The sequence below is a fragment of the Prenolepis imparis genome, unplaced genomic scaffold, assembly GCF_030444845.1.
Source record: "Prenolepis imparis isolate NDT839.2.m4 unplaced genomic scaffold, iyPreImpa1.0 SCAF_508, whole genome shotgun sequence".
NCBI classification, from domain to species: Eukaryota; Metazoa; Arthropoda; class Insecta; order Hymenoptera; family Formicidae; genus Prenolepis; species Prenolepis imparis.
In genome coordinates, this window is record NW_028141666.1 from 573 (window position 1) to 20,010 (window position 19,438).

The 19,438-nt window shown below is 26.7% G+C and overlaps 1 protein-coding gene across 1 annotated transcript; it reads left to right on the forward strand.

Moving 5' to 3' along the window:
* Positions 1-15,599: 15,599 nt before the first annotated feature.
* LOC145948633 (uncharacterized) lies at positions 15,600-18,821 on the forward strand. Its single transcript, XM_083058265.1, has 7 exons — positions 15,600-15,805; positions 16,143-16,418; positions 17,482-17,538; positions 17,718-17,765; positions 17,940-18,184; positions 18,394-18,553; positions 18,707-18,821. Exons 1-7 carry the CDS (start codon positions 15,604-15,606, stop codon positions 18,808-18,810), a joined length of 1,092 nt encoding a protein of 363 aa, XP_082914391.1. The 5' UTR covers positions 15,600-15,603; the 3' UTR covers positions 18,811-18,821.
* The last annotated feature ends 617 nt before the right edge of the window (positions 18,822-19,438 follow it).

A 19,438-nucleotide genomic window follows, 5' to 3' on the forward strand; every position in this document is an offset into this window, starting at 1 on the left:
AGGGTGATACGGGTGGTCTGAGACAGTATATATATATATATATATATATATATATATATATATATATATATATATACAGTATATATATATACAGTATATATATATATATATATACAGTATATATATATATATACAGTATATATATATATATATATATATATACAGTATATATATATATATATATATATATATATATATATAAACACGATCTGATTTAAAAACAATACATAATGTACGGAAAATTCGGCGAGCGCGACAATAAGTAAGGCGAACGACTCCAGGTGTACAAAAAAAATGGTGAACATTTCAAATTTAATTATAATTTTATTTAATTGACACATGTTTTCTTATTTTAATATATTTATTTGTAAAAAATTTTTTTAAATCATTTGTTGACGTGAACAACAGAATTTCAATTAATGTTGAATAGTTAATAATGACTTATTTGACTGATAATCGTCTAAATAGTTTCGTTAATATTTTCTGTTATAGTTACAACACAGAAAAGAGGAGTCAGAAAAATATTAGAGTTAATTATACACTTTACTATTGAAAACAAATGTGTCAATTTAGAAATAAAAATGCGAATAACGATGATGTTTCTCCGATTGTTATTAATTCGAAATCTATCTGCATTATTATTGTATTTCCATAAGAAAAGCATGTTATAATTTAAGTCGATTGAAGAAGACACAAGTAAGTGTCGAAACATATCGATAATGTTTATATTTATTTTGTTTATCTATTAATAAAAAAAATTTTCACCAACATTGAGTCTCGTTAAGGCCTTTATACAGGATGATTCAGAACAAATGAGACAAACTCTGAGGAATGATAGGTCTCGCAGAAAGGATCATTTTTTGTTAAGCAACCCATGTTCTCTGACACGTCGTTTAGGTGCTACGCGATCGTGAAGGTCTTAGATGACATTTATTACAATTACGAAATAAATTTATCTACATAGGTATTGGTTCTGTTGATGTTCTTCAGAGTTTGTCGCATTTGTTCTGAATCACTCTGTATTGTTTCATTACTTTTTATGTATACGAGCTTATAATTTCCATTTAATGTTTAGTATATTTTTCTTGGCGTAATTAATTTCGGAGTTTATTGCGCGTATAATATTCAATATTTAACGCATTTCTCTGAACAGATTTCTAGATAAAATGTGATACTTTCAATAAAAATGTTTCATCAGCATATTCATCATATTGTGAATAATTGTACTTAAAATATCAATTACGCACGTTTCATTTGCAGTCTACTTGATATCAAAGCTGATTAGATAGATAGTACTAGTACTGGGAACCGAAAGGGAACTGGCGCGTGATTAAATAAACTTTGTATAACTTGATAACTTTTGTTTATAGGTAGATGTACTTCAAAGCTTGAATCGGGATTCACGATGCGTTCGCGTTCTGAGTCGTGAACGTATCACTGACAATTAGTATAATATTATATAAAAGAATGTAAATGAATATAATACTATAATAAAATTTATTTTATTATTAAATCCAATTTTACTATAATACAATAAACTTATGCAATATATAAAAAAAGTAATATTTTAATATTAATGAAATAATTCTTACTAAATTATGTTATTCATCGTTTGTATTAACATAAAACAAATATTTCAAAAATTTGCTGGAACATAAGATATTTTTATCTGACATAATGTAGGCATAATATATGCAGAACAATCTGCGAGATTTTTTGGGAGATAGAACCCCATTCTTGTGTTTCTTTTACCTTAAAATCACCAAGACAGTGTTTGTTGTTATCTAAATAAAATTATATATATGATCATCTAGATGAAATTTTGGCGTCATCTTATCTTCATATAGATAATAAAAATATGTATTTTATTATCTATATCTGCATCTAAGATGAAAAAAAGTGTTATCTTTACTAAATTATCTAAAATAATGTCAGATAATTTGGTTTCATAGCATATAAAAGTATTTAAGTAGTAGAACTTAAGCGATAAAAACTTATAAATAAAAGTATAAATATATTTTCATATCCCTTTTATAATTTACATTTTTTCTATAACTGTGTTTACATAAGCAGTCTTAAAAATAATATTATCTGGAAGTTATCTAGATGAATCGCCATATAATTTTATCTTTTATCTAGACATGTTTAAAACAAAATCATCTTCATCTTATCTAAATTGAATTTACATATTTTTATCCCATCTTTATCTGGCTAATTTTAAAATTATCTAAGCACAACATTGCACCAAGATAAGGACAATAGCATATAGTTATCAGTTTGATATATAAAAATATACATTTTTTGATGGACTTACAATGTTTAACTGTTTTAAACGTGGTATTAATGTCTGTATTTATGCATAGCATGAATTAATGTCATATTTTATCCCGTTTATTACTATATCTAATTTACAGTACTCTTTAAAAATATTAGAAGGGAGAATTTTTTAAAATCCATAGATACTTATTAAATTCAATTTTGAAATAATAGTTTCCAAACATATACAATCTTCAAAACTTTGGTTACAAAAAAATCTGTAGGAGAGCTGTAATTGATGTCATAAAGCAAATGTAAATCAGGGATTTATTCGTGTTTTAAATTTTGTTATTTTCTTTTGTTTGCTTGTGTTTTCCTTTAAATTGAATAAATGTTATACTTATTAAAGGTCCATATTTTCGCATAATTCTTGGATAATGTAATAAAAGTTATGGTGCTTAATTTTTAATAAATTAAAAAATAATTTTATGTGTAAAGAAAAAAATATTCGGAAATAAGCTTTTCTGCTAAATCAGTTGAGGCCATGGATGGAAAAAGGGCGCATAAGCCTTTTTCCATAAATCGTCTAAATCAACTCACAGGTATATGTTTTATATACATATATAATATATTATACAAAAGACATTATTTCTCTAACTCTAATGTAACAATATTATATAATAAATAATATAATAATAATTACATATAATATACAAGATATATATGTAATATATATATATATGTGTGTGTGTGTGTGTGTGTGTGTGTATACAATATATATATATTGTGTGTATATATATATATATATATATATATATATATATATATATATATATATATATATATATATATATATATACAGGGTGGTTCACGTAACGGTCGCCAAGATTTTTGAGACATTTCTGCCAGTTTAAAATAAAGTTTATACAGTGAAAATTAATCTGGTTTACGCAAGCTATGACATGCAATAAAAAATTTTAAGAAATTTTTTTTTTTATAAACAAATCAATGTCACCTTAAATTTTTTAAATGGAACCACTATATTTTTTTATATAAATCGATTCCTCACAATATTCTGCATAAAAAATTATAAGTATAGGATGGTCAAAAAGTGAATAGTTTACGAGATGTTTTATACTTCAATTTTACATAATCTTATTATAAGGATGGTTCTCGTAACGATCGCCACGATTTTTAGGGCACGCACGCACGCACGCGCGCGCGCGCACACACATACACACACACATTACATATACAGGGTGTTAAAAAAGTGTCGCATATGCTCAGCGCTATTCGATAGAGAATAAAAATTTAAGAAAAAATGTCTAATACTATTTTTTGATGCGATAAATAGTTTCGCTGCAATTAATTATTGTAATCAGTCAATCAGCACGGAGCTACAAGAGAAAACAAACGATGGAGCGCGCGAAGTGGGAAAGAATTTTCCGAAAAAATTATTTAAAGGAAAGCAGCTTGCTCAAATGCGAATTTGGCCTTATAAAATTTAGTTTAGGTCTCATTTTTTAAATTTAGACAAGATGAAATTATTCATTGTATCGAAAAATAGTATTAGACATTTTTTCTTAGATTTTCATTCTCTATCAAATGGCGGTAAGCGTATGCGACACTTTTTTAACACCCTATATATATTGTATATATATATATTATATATATATTATAATATATAACATTAACATATTATTATAATTATTTTAATTATATATAATATATTATTATAATTATTTTAATATTTATTTAAACAATATATAAAAAGTTGTAAACTAAATAATTAATTATATTTAATTAAAAAAGAAACCACTTTTTTATAATTTTATTCTATTTATAGAAAAAGAGCACATAAATCAATTTTTTCAAACTCATAAAAAAACAAATATCATCTTCAAATCATGACCTCTGTTTTCAGAACGTTTGAAGGATATGTTACTACACCTTTAAAAAAAATTAGTTTTAATCGCATTATTTTTCATTAAGTAATATTCTAATAAAAACTTTGAAGTCGATTTTTTCGAAATAGTGTTTTGGCGTATGTGCCCTTTTTCCATCCATGGTCTAAATTGTTTGTACATTTAGAGCATGTAACATTACAATACACAAAATTTGTCTTAAAAGTAAATGTAATTCCCAGATATTGTAAATAATAGAAACAAAATCTTTAATTAGTAATAATAAATAAGATTTAAAGTAAAAAATTTCATTTTAGAAGTTGATATATTTATAAGGATCAACAGAAACATTTTTTGTCACATGAAAATTTGAAATAGCATTAAAAGTGTAATCTTCTTGAATTCCAAACATATTTACTTCATAATTTGTTATCATTCTTATCATATTAACATTTTCCTGCATCTGCTTTTGAAGTTCTTTTTTAAAAATATGATAAATTCTGCAATAATGTATGGTGAATTCAAGCTTTTTGAAAATTCGTAGAACATTAAAACAACTATTTTAATTAAAATAATATACAAGTATCTATTTTTACTTGGCGTAATTTTTTTGATATCATTATTTTTCAGAAAATTTAAATAACTATTTTGTACAACTTTTTTAGTTAAAATATTTTTATAAATTTTTATTTTCAGTTTACACCATTTCTTTAAAAACACTATTTTATAAATACATAAATATGAATATAATAAATACAGTTTTGCACAACTGGCGCGTGTACTTGGCGCCTTTTTTTATCTTTTTTAAAAAAGTAAGTTTTTTGGGTATCAATTACATGGTTGAATATAATTTTATTTCCCAAATGTTTATGATCAATATAATTATGTAGTTGAATTTAAAAAATATTCTTTAGTTTGCTAGCTAAACATGAAATTGAACAATATATTTTATTTATATATTTATGTGAGTCGAGAGGATTATTTATTTCAATATCATAAAAAAATAAGACTAATGGTAGAATAATTTTTCCTTCAGCATTTTTTTCAATAAACTCCCAAAATTTAGTTTGAATTATTGAAGTAATAATAATATAATTTTTTTACATTGTTCAATGTATAAAGTTATTGTAGAAAAAACGTTTGGAATTTCAAGAAAGATTTTAAACGTTTGGGATTTCAAGAAAGATTTTTAGACTTTTGCGCGACACTATTCAAGACGATATTCATGGTGGTCAGGAGTGAACAGCAAACACGCCACAGGACACCTAGAGCGAAGGTCATTCTAAAGTAAAAAAAATTTAGAACAGATGATCTTTCTCTCCAGTGGACCGGAAGGGTCCAGACCTTGGTCATCTGATGCCTTCCCAGGACCATTGTTGCCAAAATTGGTACACGGAGACGTTGATTTATGATTTCTCGATTTCTCGATTTCTACTCTTACTTCAATCTCACAATACGAAAATCCACCTTCTCGAAGATTTATTATGACAATGAGTTAACTGCTGATATGCAGTACGTTGTTGCTTTCGAGGCATTCTATCTCAATCGTAGTACACGTTAACATAGCCTTTTCGCAATGACTCTAACGCTTACAACTCCATAAGTGTCTAATGGAAAATTATATTCTGTATTCGTCATGGCGCAACATGCACATCCTATGAGTGATCTTGTAACTAGTATCAATGTAAATACTCATATAAACAAACAAACATTCTGTAATTTTCATTCTGTAATTTTCATTCATCTAGCATAACTACTTTTTGATGTTGGGATATTATTTCCATCAGAATATTTGCATGTTTTTTCATATTATTCTTTGCATTTCATATGGATGGTTTCCATTTAGTTGAGTATTATTTTATATATACAGTTGCAAAACCTCTAGCAACAAATTGAAACTGGCAAACTTGATATGTTGTAAGCTTTTTAACATTATTAAAAAGAAATAAATAGTTTTAAATAAATTTCAATGAATAGTAAGAATAAATAATTTGACATGCAAATTAACAAAATAAAACTTTAAAATGTACTTATGTAGTAAATAATTATGTAGTAAAATATAAAAAAAAACAATTTAATGTACATATATATAAATATATATATATATTTATTTATTTTATGTATTACATTATTATGTAATCAAAAATAGAAATTACAGTAAAGGTTCGCAAAGACTTAATCAATAAAATAAAGTTAAAATTCGCAGTATCGAGGAAGGTCGGGCGCAAAATTAATAAACCAGTTGATTAATATAAATACATGTAATTAGAAAAAACTAAATAAATGTATATATAAGTAATTATCGTACGTATCGATCTGTTTTGAGTCCATTTTCAGCGTAAAAAAAACTTAAAAAATTAGATATATGTGAAGAAATCAAGCGGTGTTGAATAATTAAAAACATAAATAAAAATCGGGCGGAACGCAAAGTAAAATGCCGATCATTAATATGTAATATCACATATGTGTCATATAAATTAAACATCACATATATCATATCACTTATTATTATACTGCTCGAAAAAGATAAGTAAATTTAAAATAAGATATAAATAAAGATTAGTAAAGTAAACTTAAGGTAAGTAAAACAAATTAAATTAAACATGATAAAAAGAATGTTTATGTAATTTCTGCCTTATATAGTAGCCCGCTCCCTTAACATTCTCAAACTTGTTTTTTTTTTGCATGTGTTACTGTACAAATATTTAAATGTAAATAGTGCATAAACTTTTCATAATTTGTATCATGCAAGTCTTCGCAAACATTTATTTCTATTGTTAAATGTGATATTTGGATTGTTTTAATAATAAGGCAAAATTTTGAACAATTTGCACAATTCTATCTCTAAAGTTTTCCTTTCCTATAAAATCACATGCAATTTGTGCTTTAAAAACTCTTTCATTGTATCGTAGTATTTTATATACATCATGTGAAGGAGACAGTAATTTACCTTTGTTAATAAATGCTGTAAAAATGTTATAAAAACAACATACTGGTTTATATCAACAAGATTTTAGAATATTTGATTTTTCACTTTTTAATGAAATATTGTGTTTACAAGTTAATTTATTCAAAATTTTACAAATTATAAGTCCACCTATGTAATATATAATATTTTCCTAAATTGTGTTGAAACAATAATGTTATCTACTAAACTCATTATTTTTTCAAAATCTTTATCTTTCTTATATATACTATGATAAGTGTAGAATGTTTACTTGTACGATATTCAAGTACAGATATAATATTTCAGATGTATCACCTATATATACAATTTGCTTTAATGCTATGTTATATATTATTGCGAAACAATATTTTTCTTAAAATCCATTTAAATTGAACTGTATTATTATTCCAGCCTCTGTGAAATCTGATACATGAAAACATATCGGAAAAAAATATTTAAAAAATAATTCTATATTTATATAAATATTTTGTATATTATATAAAAAATGTGGTAAGGATAACGTACTGTTAGTAAATAAATCATTTTTAATTTCAGGATCACTATTGACATCTATAATATATTTACACAATGAATAAAATATGTGACATAAAGTATGTAATTATTAATATTCTAAATTTTATCATTTGATTTAAATGTTATACACATAATAAAATGTTCTGTAACATAAATGATATCTCATCATTTATATTAGAATTACACGTTGAAACATCTCTCATCATTGAAATTTTCAAATTTTATTTGCAAATGTATGATTTCTCCACATAGTATATATATAATAATTTTTTCACGAGCTGATATTAAATTTTTTAAAACAGAATCTTTTTTAATAGGTGACTGTAAATAATCCTAGATACCTCCGATGATAATTCATCAACAATTTGCAATATGTTATTTCTACAGTTTCATTTTTTAACTGAATTCAGAAAACCAGAATAAATTATAAAATAATATATTTTTTTACAGTTTCAAAAAATTTTGTATAAAAAGATATGTATGCGTCTCTCCATTTAGATAAAAAGTTTCAATTAAACAAAAGTCCGTACCATTCATGACAATTTTCTAAATCAGTGATAATATCACATATCTTATTTCTATGTCTCTGTCAATTTCTTTTCTGTTTCATATGCTTTTACCCAGACAGCACACAATGTCCATTAGACGTCCAGTTTTGGTTTTTATTTAGTCCGAACATCCATGGACATAATATGAACGTTTTAAGAATATCCATTATTCGACGTTCAAAGTATATTTATTTTAGATGTTTGAAAAATGTTCATTATTGGACGTTAAAAGTATATTTATATTTAGACGTTTTAAAAATGTTTTATGTATATATAAAAAATGTTCGTCGAAATTTTGTCTGATCTTTTGATTGCGTTCGGGAACCACACGCTCTTAGAGCCAGAGTGTCGTTTTCTATCTTTGTTATTTACGAAAAGGTGAACTAGGACAGAAACATACTCAGAGTGCTAAGAGCGTGGGTCCCGAACGCAGGCCTGTGAACATTCTTTCGTTAAACGGAGTATACATACTCTGTTTTACTTGCCTCGTGATTGAGGATGCTTTTAGATCCGCGATAGATCTAAAAAGAATATCTCGTGAACATTCACTTGTTTATGATGTTTTCTGACCGAATATTACGTGCATGTGATATTCAATTTTTCTCGTCCTTCCCGCCTTCGCCAGTTCTCGAAGATTGATGCTGCGCATATACTAGAAGGTAATCCTTATTTATTTCATTATTATATTCATTAATAAACTTTATAAAATTATAAATTAATTAGCGTACATATTTTTTCATATATTTTTCATATTTTCCGTGCACTTTCTTGTAAATTCAATCTTTCGAAAAATAGTAAGGTTATGGTAATAAAATTCCAAATAAAATCAAAAATATAATTAATCCTAAGGCATATCATTTCATATGACATTCTGAAATGCATTATTTGAATTCTTTAATCGTTTTTAATTAACACATTGATTTTTATTAAAATTATTGTCTATTGTGAACTTGGTTCATTAAAAGAAGTCAACTTCCATTACGTACCTTGTTATTATAATTGCAATATTTAGGGCTAATTATAATTTTATTGTTTCTTCATTAAGTTTCTTCATTTTAATATAAAAGTTTATTAAAGTTCATATACATCCCATCCATGCATAAAGACACCTTAAAATGTTTTATCGCAAAACATTTATTTAAAATTTTGAATACATATAGTATAATTCTGGATTTTTCTATCGCATCTTTTTCTTGTAATTTAATCAAGTTTTATATTTCAGACCATCTGTTACGCATACAGTGGAGAAACGTTACAAAAAACATCTTACACAACATTTTGTTTTATCTGGAAGTCAACATTGGTAACATCTAGTACTGTTTTGTCTGGAAGTCAACATTGGTAACATTTGGTACTCAATATTGAATATAAGGTAAAATATAATTATATGTTTATAATCTTTGTGCTCTTGAAGCAATTTTTGCTTTGATTATTTGCTCGCAATGGAACAGATGTCTTTCGCTTTTAGTCTTAACGTCATAATTCAACATGTCCATAGTGATAGATCATAAGCCTTAAAAAAATGTAATAAGTTTGCAACTTCTTGATGATTATTTTTTAATTTTTTAATTAAATTTATTTTTAATTTTTTAATTTTTTAATTTTTTTAGAAATTATGTTTAAAATATATATATTCTCATCATGTATCATCATTAAAAAATATATTAGTATTTATCAAGAAATATTTATCAAAAAGACGAAAGAATCAATTGATAAATTGTGAAATATATCGTAACAGATATCTAAATACATGAAGAAGACATTAAAAGTAGAAAACATAAGAAACATTGCGACTAATGCGGTGAAAGAAATCATTACTTTGATATATAATAATATATATCAAAAGTTATATATATATATATATATATATACAGGGTGTCCGGTAATAGTCGCATCAACCGTCGTGTGCAGGTAGAGCTAGTTAAACCGAGTAGAAAAGTCCTCTACCATTTTGCGATATTCTCAATAATAAGAGAGATATTAATTAATAAAGATCGGCCAATTCGCGTAACGACGACGAGAAGAGACAGCCCAGTTTTATGTCGTTACTAAGCATGCGGCGAAAAGAAACAGTATAATGTTACACGGTTGCTAAGCGCGCGATGAAGCGGGGAGGAGCGCTTTACAAAAGACAGTAACTCCATACGAGTAGCGCTAACTCTGGACCCCCGAGTGGGCTGTCTCTTCTCGCCGCACGCTTATCATCGCGCGAATTGGCTGATTTTCTTTAATTTATTTCTCTCTTATTATTGAGAATATCGCAAAATGGTAGAGGACTTTTCTACTCGGTTTAACTAGCTCTACCTGCACACGACGGTTGATGCGACTATTACCGGACACCCTGTATATGGAGGGGTAAAAGCCATAGTGGTGTAAGTCAAATTTTTTAGAACATTAACTTGTACATTAGATGCAATTTATATATTGTATAGAGTGCATCTATGCACACGAGTCAATATTTTAAAAATTTGACTTACCCACCATGGCTTTTATCCCTCCATATGTATATATATATATAGTAAAATGATACCAAAAATAATATATATATATATATATATATATATACTGGGTGTCTGACGTAAGGTGTCACACCGAAAATATACAAGTAGATCTCGTTAAACTGAGTCGAAAAGTCCTATACCATTTTGCAAACAACCACGTAAAATTTCGAGATATTAATTAAAAAAGATCGACCAACGAGCGCGCGAATTACGTCGGGACGGCCCGCTAAGCGGTGTACCGTGCCGTATCGCTATAGGCAACGCGCGCCTAGCATGCGGCGGGCAGCCCCGACGTAATTCGCGCGCTCGTTGGTCGATCTCTTTTAATTAATATCTCGAAATTTTACGTGGTTGTTTACAAAATGGTATATGACAAATGGTATAGGACTGAGTTTTCCACTCAGTTTAACGAGATCTACTTGTATATTTTCGGTGTGACATCTTACGTCAGACACCCTGTATATATATTTATATATTTCTTTCACCGCATTAGTCGCAATGTCTCTAATGTATTTTACTTCTAATGTATTTAGATATTTGTTACGATATATTTCACGATTTATCAATTGATTCATTCCTTCTTTTTGATAAATACTTCTTGATAAATACTGTATACTGCTTTTTGATGGGATGATACATGATGGGAATATATTTTAAACAGACACAATTTCTAAAAAAAAATGAAAAAATAATCAAGAAGTTGTAAACATATTACATTTTGTTAAAGTTTATGATGTACCACTACAGACATGTTGAATTATGACTATGAATTATTAAAAGCGAGAAGATTATGTATCTTAATTTATATCTTAACATTCTATAATACAAAGAGAGATCTTACGTCTGAAGATTATATTAGGGAATATATATATATATTTAAACTATTGTATTGTTTAAATTAGTTATATGAATTTTCTTGATAAAATATGAAATATTTCGTTAAATATTCATTTTTCGATGATTTTATTTTAATAATATCTGATTAATTCTATTTATAAAACTTACTCTTTTGAAATTATTTAGATATAACTTTTAAAATGAGACATTGTATATATGTTTATATACGATGTCCCATTGAGTAATATATATGTATATATATATATATATATATATATATATATATATATATATATATATATACAGGGTGTTGAAAAAAAAGGGTAAAATATTTTAAGGGGATTTAGTATGCCCAAAAACAAGTCGAAAAGTCTTAATAAACATGAGTCCGCAAATAAATCGTTTTTGAAATATTTTTAATTTTATTTTTTTTTATAATTTATATTTTTTTGTTTTAAATTATTTTTATTATAATTTATGCGAAAAAATAAGCTGGTATTTTACCTTATCTTAAAGAAGAAATATTCATGTGAATATAGGTAAATTAAATTAAATTATAAGTAAGTTAAGTTATATGACATATTGCAAATATCTCAAAAATGACTTCTTTGCGGATCCATGTTTATTAAAACTTTCTAACTTATTTTGAGGCAAACTAAATTCCCTTAAATTATTTTACCTTTTTTTTCAACACCCTGTATATGTATATACACATATTTTGTATATATATAAAGTTATATATATTATTGTATATGTATGTATATATATATATATATATATATATATATATATATAAGTTATACATCAGCATCTCAGAGGTAAACTGTATATTAAATCATATTTTTCGAAAAGTATGCAGTAAAACATTTTCCAATTTAAATGTAACTAAAATTTACCCATAATCCATAATTATGTCACTTATTGAAATATCTTTGTAAGTGTTGCAAATTAGCATTGAAACTAATAAAAATTTCAAACAGTCTACTAAAAATTTACAAAGTGACTTAATATAGTTTACCTTTAAGATGCTGATGTATGCTGATATATTTCATATACATTCATATATACATTCATATATGGCACATTATTTTAGCAAGGCAAAATAATTTTGTTTATAGTGTCAAGATGACAGATTTTCTAATACTAAAAGTGTTATTTGTACAATTTATAACTTTTTCTTGTCGAGCGACAATTTAACGTTTTTCTACAAACAAAAAATATCCAATAGATACTTTTTAAATTAAAATTTGAGATAAATAATTTTAATTTCATTGCTGCAGAAAAAATTTCAAATTTTAAATAAAACTTAAGAAATAAATTTGTTTGTATTAAATTTAATTACAAAATTAGTTATAAAATTAACCGTATAAAATATTTTTTATATAAATTTAGATTTTATTTTTAGTTCTGTGAATCTGTCATTCCATCAGCATCTATTTTCTCATCTGTAAGTTGAGAATTTAATAATGTCCGAAATTAAGAAATATTATATGAGAGCAAAGAGAAAGCGTTTCCAAGAAGAAGTCTTTTCTGATCCTGAGCCTAATCCTCCTAAAATTATTACAAGATCCTCTGAACCAACAAATATAAGTATCCTACCAACAAATATCTCTACCAATAACATACAACCAGAACCGCAACCAGAACTTTCTGAAAACATTTTAGAATCAGATTTGTTCTTTTATGAATCTGATAAATCAAATGAATATCTTCCACTTTTCTCCCACTCACCTTCAGATTCAGTCAATTCTGATATATATAAGTATTTTTCTCATGACGGTACTAAAGAAAATAATTCAGAAGAAAATATACAATTAAATTTAAGACTGTGGTCATTGACGCATAATATTTCGCATGCAGCATTAAGTGATTTATTAAAATTATTAAAAATTCGTATTCCTGAATTACCCACTGATGCTCGAAGTCTTTTAAACACTTGTCGTACAATTGTAAGTAAAGTTATTGAACCTGGGCAATATTATCATTTCGGTGTAAAGAATTGTATAAAAAATCTTATAAATTACTCTAATGATTTTTTTAAGAATACTGGAATTATAGAACTTGCAATTAATATAGATGGTCTGCCTTTGGCAAAAAGTTCTGGAAGTCAAGTTTATCCCATTTTATGTCGGCTTGTCAAACATCATAGTAATGTAGATATGATTGGCATTTATCATGGCTATGAAAAACCTAAAAACGTTAACTGTTACTTAAGCGATTTTGTTGAAGATATATCAATTGTTATTAATAATGGAATTGTTATCGATACTAAACATTATTCTGTCAAAATTTCTCATTTTATTTGTGATGCAGTAGCGAAAGCTTATATTACCTGTACAATTGGTCATATGGGTTATTGTTCGTGTACTAAATGTTATGAGGAAGGTACTTATATTAATAATCGTGTCTGCTTTCCTAATACTAATCATTTACGTTTAAGAACAGATAAAGATTACAGATTAAAAGTTCAAGAAGATCATCATAATGGTACAAGCTTATTAGAACAGATTCCTGGTCTTGATATGATTAAATCTTTTCCCTTAGATTATATGCATTTAATTTGCCTTGGAGTCGTAAAAAAACTAGTAGTAAATTTTTGGTGTTTTGGAAAACCTTCCGTAAAATTATCATATCGGGATATTGCAAATATATCTTCTAATTTAATTAATCAAGCTAAAAATATGCCAATAGAATTTAACTGTAAACCTCGATCATTACTTGAAGCAAAAAGATGGAAAGCTACTGAGTTTAGGCAATTTTTGTTTTACACTGGTCCTGTTGTACTTCGAAAAATATTAAATAATGATAGATATATAAATTTTCTTTGTTTACATTTTGCAATAATTATATTAACGTCTTCAAAATATTCATGCTTTATTGATTATGCTTCTAAACTTCTTTTGTATTTTGTGAACACATTTAAAATTTTATATGGTGCAGAAAATATATCTCATAATGTTCATAATTTGTTGCATCTTTCTGAAGATGTAAAAATTCATGGCCCATTAGACAATTTCAGCGCTTTCCCCTTTTTTCACCTTTACGAATGGATTTTTCATCTTTACGAATGGATTTTAAAATACTTTGTAAATAATTTGAAAATTATTTACAAAGTATTTTAAAATCCATTCGTAAAGGTGAAAAACCGTTAGCACAAATAATTAAAAGGAAAAGCGAACAAAATTTTCATCAAGTTCAAATAGTAGAAAGGACAAATAAAAAATATCCTATTTATGAAAAGGAACATTGTGCTGGTCCGATTCTTAATCTTAACATTTGTAAACAATTTAAAAAAATTATTTTACAAGACTTTGTGTTGCGTATAGATCATCCTAATAATTGTTGTACTCTTATCAATGGAGACATAATTTTAATTGAAAATATTGTGCATTGGAATAATGACTTTAAATTAATTGGCAGAAAGTTTTTGATTGTTGAAAATTTCTATACGCGTCCTGCAAATCAAAAGATATTGGAATCTGTTCTGTTGACAATGTTGGTCCTCTTGAAGTATTTAATGTAGCAGATATTTCATTTAAATGTGTGATATTAAATTGGGAGGAAAAACATGTAATATTTCCATTAATACATTTATGCAAACATTAATTGTTAATGTTATCATCAACGATTACTATTATCTTTTTTATTGCAGAAAAACTTTTTCAAATTTATGAAAAAGAGTTTTGTTTTTATAATTTTTTGTTCTTTTTTCAACTTTTTTTAAAACTGATTTAAAAATTACATTGACTTTTTTAAACTGATTTTAAACTGATTTTTAAATTTAATTAATTTTAAAGATTTAAGCTTTTCCTGATCTTATATATATTTCGCAATTACCTCCTATTAACAAATTGTTTAATATATATTAACTATTATATATCCTATTAACAAATATTTTTTATAAAATTGAAATAAAAAATGTTGCATTGCCTATAATTAATTAAGAAAAAAAGTCAATGGGTGGTTATTCTTTACTTTTTTTCTTTTTCTTTACCATTAAAATTATTGAAATGGTTACATTCTTGATTACAAGTTGTTTACGTTTAAATTGTTTATGTTTTAGTTGTTTATGTAAAATGTGTGAAAAAACGTGGACTGTTATTCAATTCGAAGAAGATTGTTCTGTGGAAGCGGTACCCTCAATATGGATACAAGGGCAGTTTTGCCATTGGCCTACATATTCACGGGAAAAATTAATGACTGCAATAAAAAAGCATGAATCTTTAAATACATGCTGGCCCAGCTATAAAATTAGAAGCTTCAGAAATTCTACTTTTGGTGAGTTCTTATATTTAAAATAAATGTTACATTGAAAGGAAAGGCTCAGATAAAATATCATTGATGTAGTAAAACGCGCTACATGAGAGTCTTGCGCGGTAATAATGCGCGAAGTGTTTATAATAGATATTTACTTTATTATTTGTACGCGTTTCGGCTCTTGTTCGATTCTTTAGCAACAATTAAACAATAATCAAATTCTACACGCATTATTTATCGCGCCTTACCAGGCTTTATAGCTCATATATTTACTATACCTAAAATGTATTTACTAGTTTTTATATAATTATATAAAATTAATGCAAAATAGAACAAATATATTTTTTAATTTTTTAAGATGACTATTTCAAAGCACGCTCAAAAGCACGTACCGCTGAAGTGACAAGTGACTTAAATTCTGAAATAGAAGAGAACGCTAAAAGAAAAAGAATTCAGAAAACGTTTACTTCATCAGAAGAGGATTTAGAAACCTCATTATTATCAGAACCACCAATATTAAAAACGAAAACTAAAATACAGCAGAAAAAATGTAGTTCTTTAAGAAAAGAAAGTTCTACATCACTTAACGTAAATCAGTCTACATATGATGAGTCTTCATACAATACAGAAAATAGTAAGTTTTTATATTTATATATTAATTTATATATTAACTAATCGTATATTTTAATTAACACTTGTGCATAATATAAATATTATATATACTATATATTTGTTTGTGACGCATGCAGTTATCTCGTAAGGTTAGCAATATGGCAAAAAAATGTATACAAAAGTTGTAGGGGTCAGAGGGGAACGTCTTGTGTCGTAAGCATGATCTTATTCTAGGTGGAGGCATTTTTGAGATTTCGAGATCATCATTACTTTTTTAAACGAAACCACTATAATTTTCTTACATAAATCGATTCCTCGTAAATTTGGCATAAAAAATTGTTAAAGTTGAATAGTCGTAGAAAACTGAATGGTTTATGAGATATTTTATGCTTCATTCTGACATATTTTAACAAAAAATATGAAATATCTTGTAATATACTTATTTGTCGATAAATCTTACCTTAATAATTTTCTGCATAGAATAATGAGATAAATCAATTGGTATAAAAAAAGTTATTTAAAAAAAAGTGCAGTTACACATTGCAAATTGCAAATTTTTTTTAAATACAAGAGTGTTTTTCATAAAATATCTCGTAAACCATTCAATTTTCGATTATTCAATTTTCGATTATTCAATTTTAACAATTTTTACGCCAAATATTACGAGGAATCGATTTATTTAAGAAAATTATAGTAGTTCCGTTTAAAAAAGTAATGATGACCTTGAAATCTCAAAAATGCTTCCACCTGGAATAAGATTATGCTTACGACAAAACGTCCCTCTCTGAATCCTACAACTTTTGTATACATTTTGTATACAACACTTTTTGCCACATTGCTAACCTTACGAGGTAACTGTGTGCGTCACTTAAAATGGGCCACCCTGTATAAATCTACTTTGATGGACAATTTCCTTCTGTATACATTACCGTACAATCCATGTGCCACAATACTATAACAAATGACAAATATTTATCACATAATTTCTTGTAGAATTAGATTTATAATAAGCATGTAGAATTTTATACATTTTTTTTCTTTTGTTTATATGTATATATCTTATATTTTTAAAATACTTTTTACAGATAATTCAATTCTTAGTGAAAATGATGATTCACAATATTATGAAACAACGCTAGTTAGTAAGTGTATTTTATATACAATTTTATTTTCATTTTATAGTCTTATACACATTTATAGAAATAATTTCGAGAGACACTGTTGACAGTACAGTAAGAAATAATAGAAAATTAAATATTTTTATTTAAAAAATTAATTTTTTTACAAGAATTGGTTAATATACATATAAATATTTCTGTAGGTACGCCATGCAATTCAGCTTGCTCTAGTAAGAGAGAGAAACTTGACGGTAATAAACATTATTATTTACTAGTCATTACACATACACACATACACGCACACACACAAACTCACGCACACACGCTCACACGCACGAACGCACACACGCTCACACGCACGCACGCGCGTGCGTGTATGTGTAATGACTAGTAAATTTAAATATAAATTGAAATTACTTTTTCAGAGAAGACTGCTAAGAACTTAATGGGCCAGAATTATTTAATACGGAGTATTGTTATTGATATATTGTCTGAGGTTAAAGAAATTAAACTGCAACTAAAAAATAACTCTCAAGAAACAAGTACCAAAGAAAAGGAAGAAATAATTTCAATATTCAATAATAAAGATGTACCTCTTCCGCTTAAAACCGAAGAAGATCTTCAGACAGTGGAACTCATTCTAGAGAATGATGATGAAATTATTAAAGCGGTAATTAAAGTTTAGCTCACATTTATTTTAAAAATAATTTACATATATGTATATAATGTAAATTATTTTTAAGTTAATCATATAGTTAAATAAATTAAATGAAATAAATATTTCTAACAATTCAGACTTTTTATATGTAAAATATGTTATTTCTCTTTTTAATTATATTTAGTTTGTAAGAGCAACATTTATTTATTTTTTAGATTTAGATGAATGAATTGATACAAATAGGAGGGAATAATGGATATGAATTTATTAGAAGAGCTTTATCCATGATGCTAACTAATGAGATTGCAGATAAATATAGTTTTTTTGGAAGAAAAAAGAAAAAATCCTTTTGTAATCTCAACATTTGCAAACTTCTAATAAGTGAGTATTACATCCTAGAAAAGTTTCAAGTATAAATTTCAAACAAAAATAAATTTAATGAAAACGAATAATATATGAATATTCATCTCTCATTTTGTTATAAATTAAGTAATTTTATGTTTGATTTTAATAATGATATATTATTTTAAATAGGTGCATCACAAAAAGGACGATATTGTGAAACAACCAAAGAAGCGGAAAAATTTATTCAAGGATGGTTAAGAAGAGCTGCTGAAAGGGGAAAATTAAGGAAATAATTTTATTTCATATATTGGTACTTGTCCGCCAGATTTATTCCAAGATAAAGAATTCGCATTAGCTGTATTGGGCATTGGGCACTCATCGCTGAGACGTCCCTTAATATTGCAACATACCACAAAGCGAAAAAGAAAAAAACGAATAACTGATTTAATTTTTAATTTTTTTTTAGATGATTTTCACTTTCTAATTAATTTTATTTATACTTATACAGGATGTCCGATGTCGATCGCTCCCACCCATCGATGCGGTAGAGGCGATTAACGAATAAGAAAGTCATCTATCGTTTTGCGATCTTCGCAATAATTAATAAATAATTAATTAAACAAGATCGACCAATTCGCGTCGTGTGTACAAAGCGCGCGGCGAAGAGAACCATCTACTGTTATGGTATTTCGTGCACGGCACGAAAGTAGAAAGGAGCGCTCTACAAAAAATGTACGACACTTCCGTCTTCGCGTTCTTCTTTCGGTCTGTTTTTCTCGCATTTCTCTCTTTCTCTCGCGTTTCTCTCTCTTCTCTCGCGTTTCTTCTCTCTCTCTCGCGTTTATCTCATCTCTTTCGCATACCTTTTCTCTTTCTCTCGCATTTCTCTCACTTTTCGCGTTTTCTCAGCGTTACTCTGCG

Excerpts from the sequence above, each read along its gene's own strand:
- LOC145948633 (XM_083058265.1), top strand. The coding sequence starts at position 15,604 with ATGTGTGAAAAAACGTGGACTGTTATTCAATTCGAAGAAGATTGTTCT. Across the intron at positions 16,419-17,481 it reads TTCATACAATACAGAAAATA|ATAATTCAATTCTTAGTGAA; the intron begins GTAAGTTTTTAT and ends TACTTTTTACAG. Across the intron at positions 17,766-17,939 it reads TAAGAGAGAGAAACTTGACG|AGAAGACTGCTAAGAACTTA; the intron begins GTAATAAACATT and ends TTACTTTTTCAG.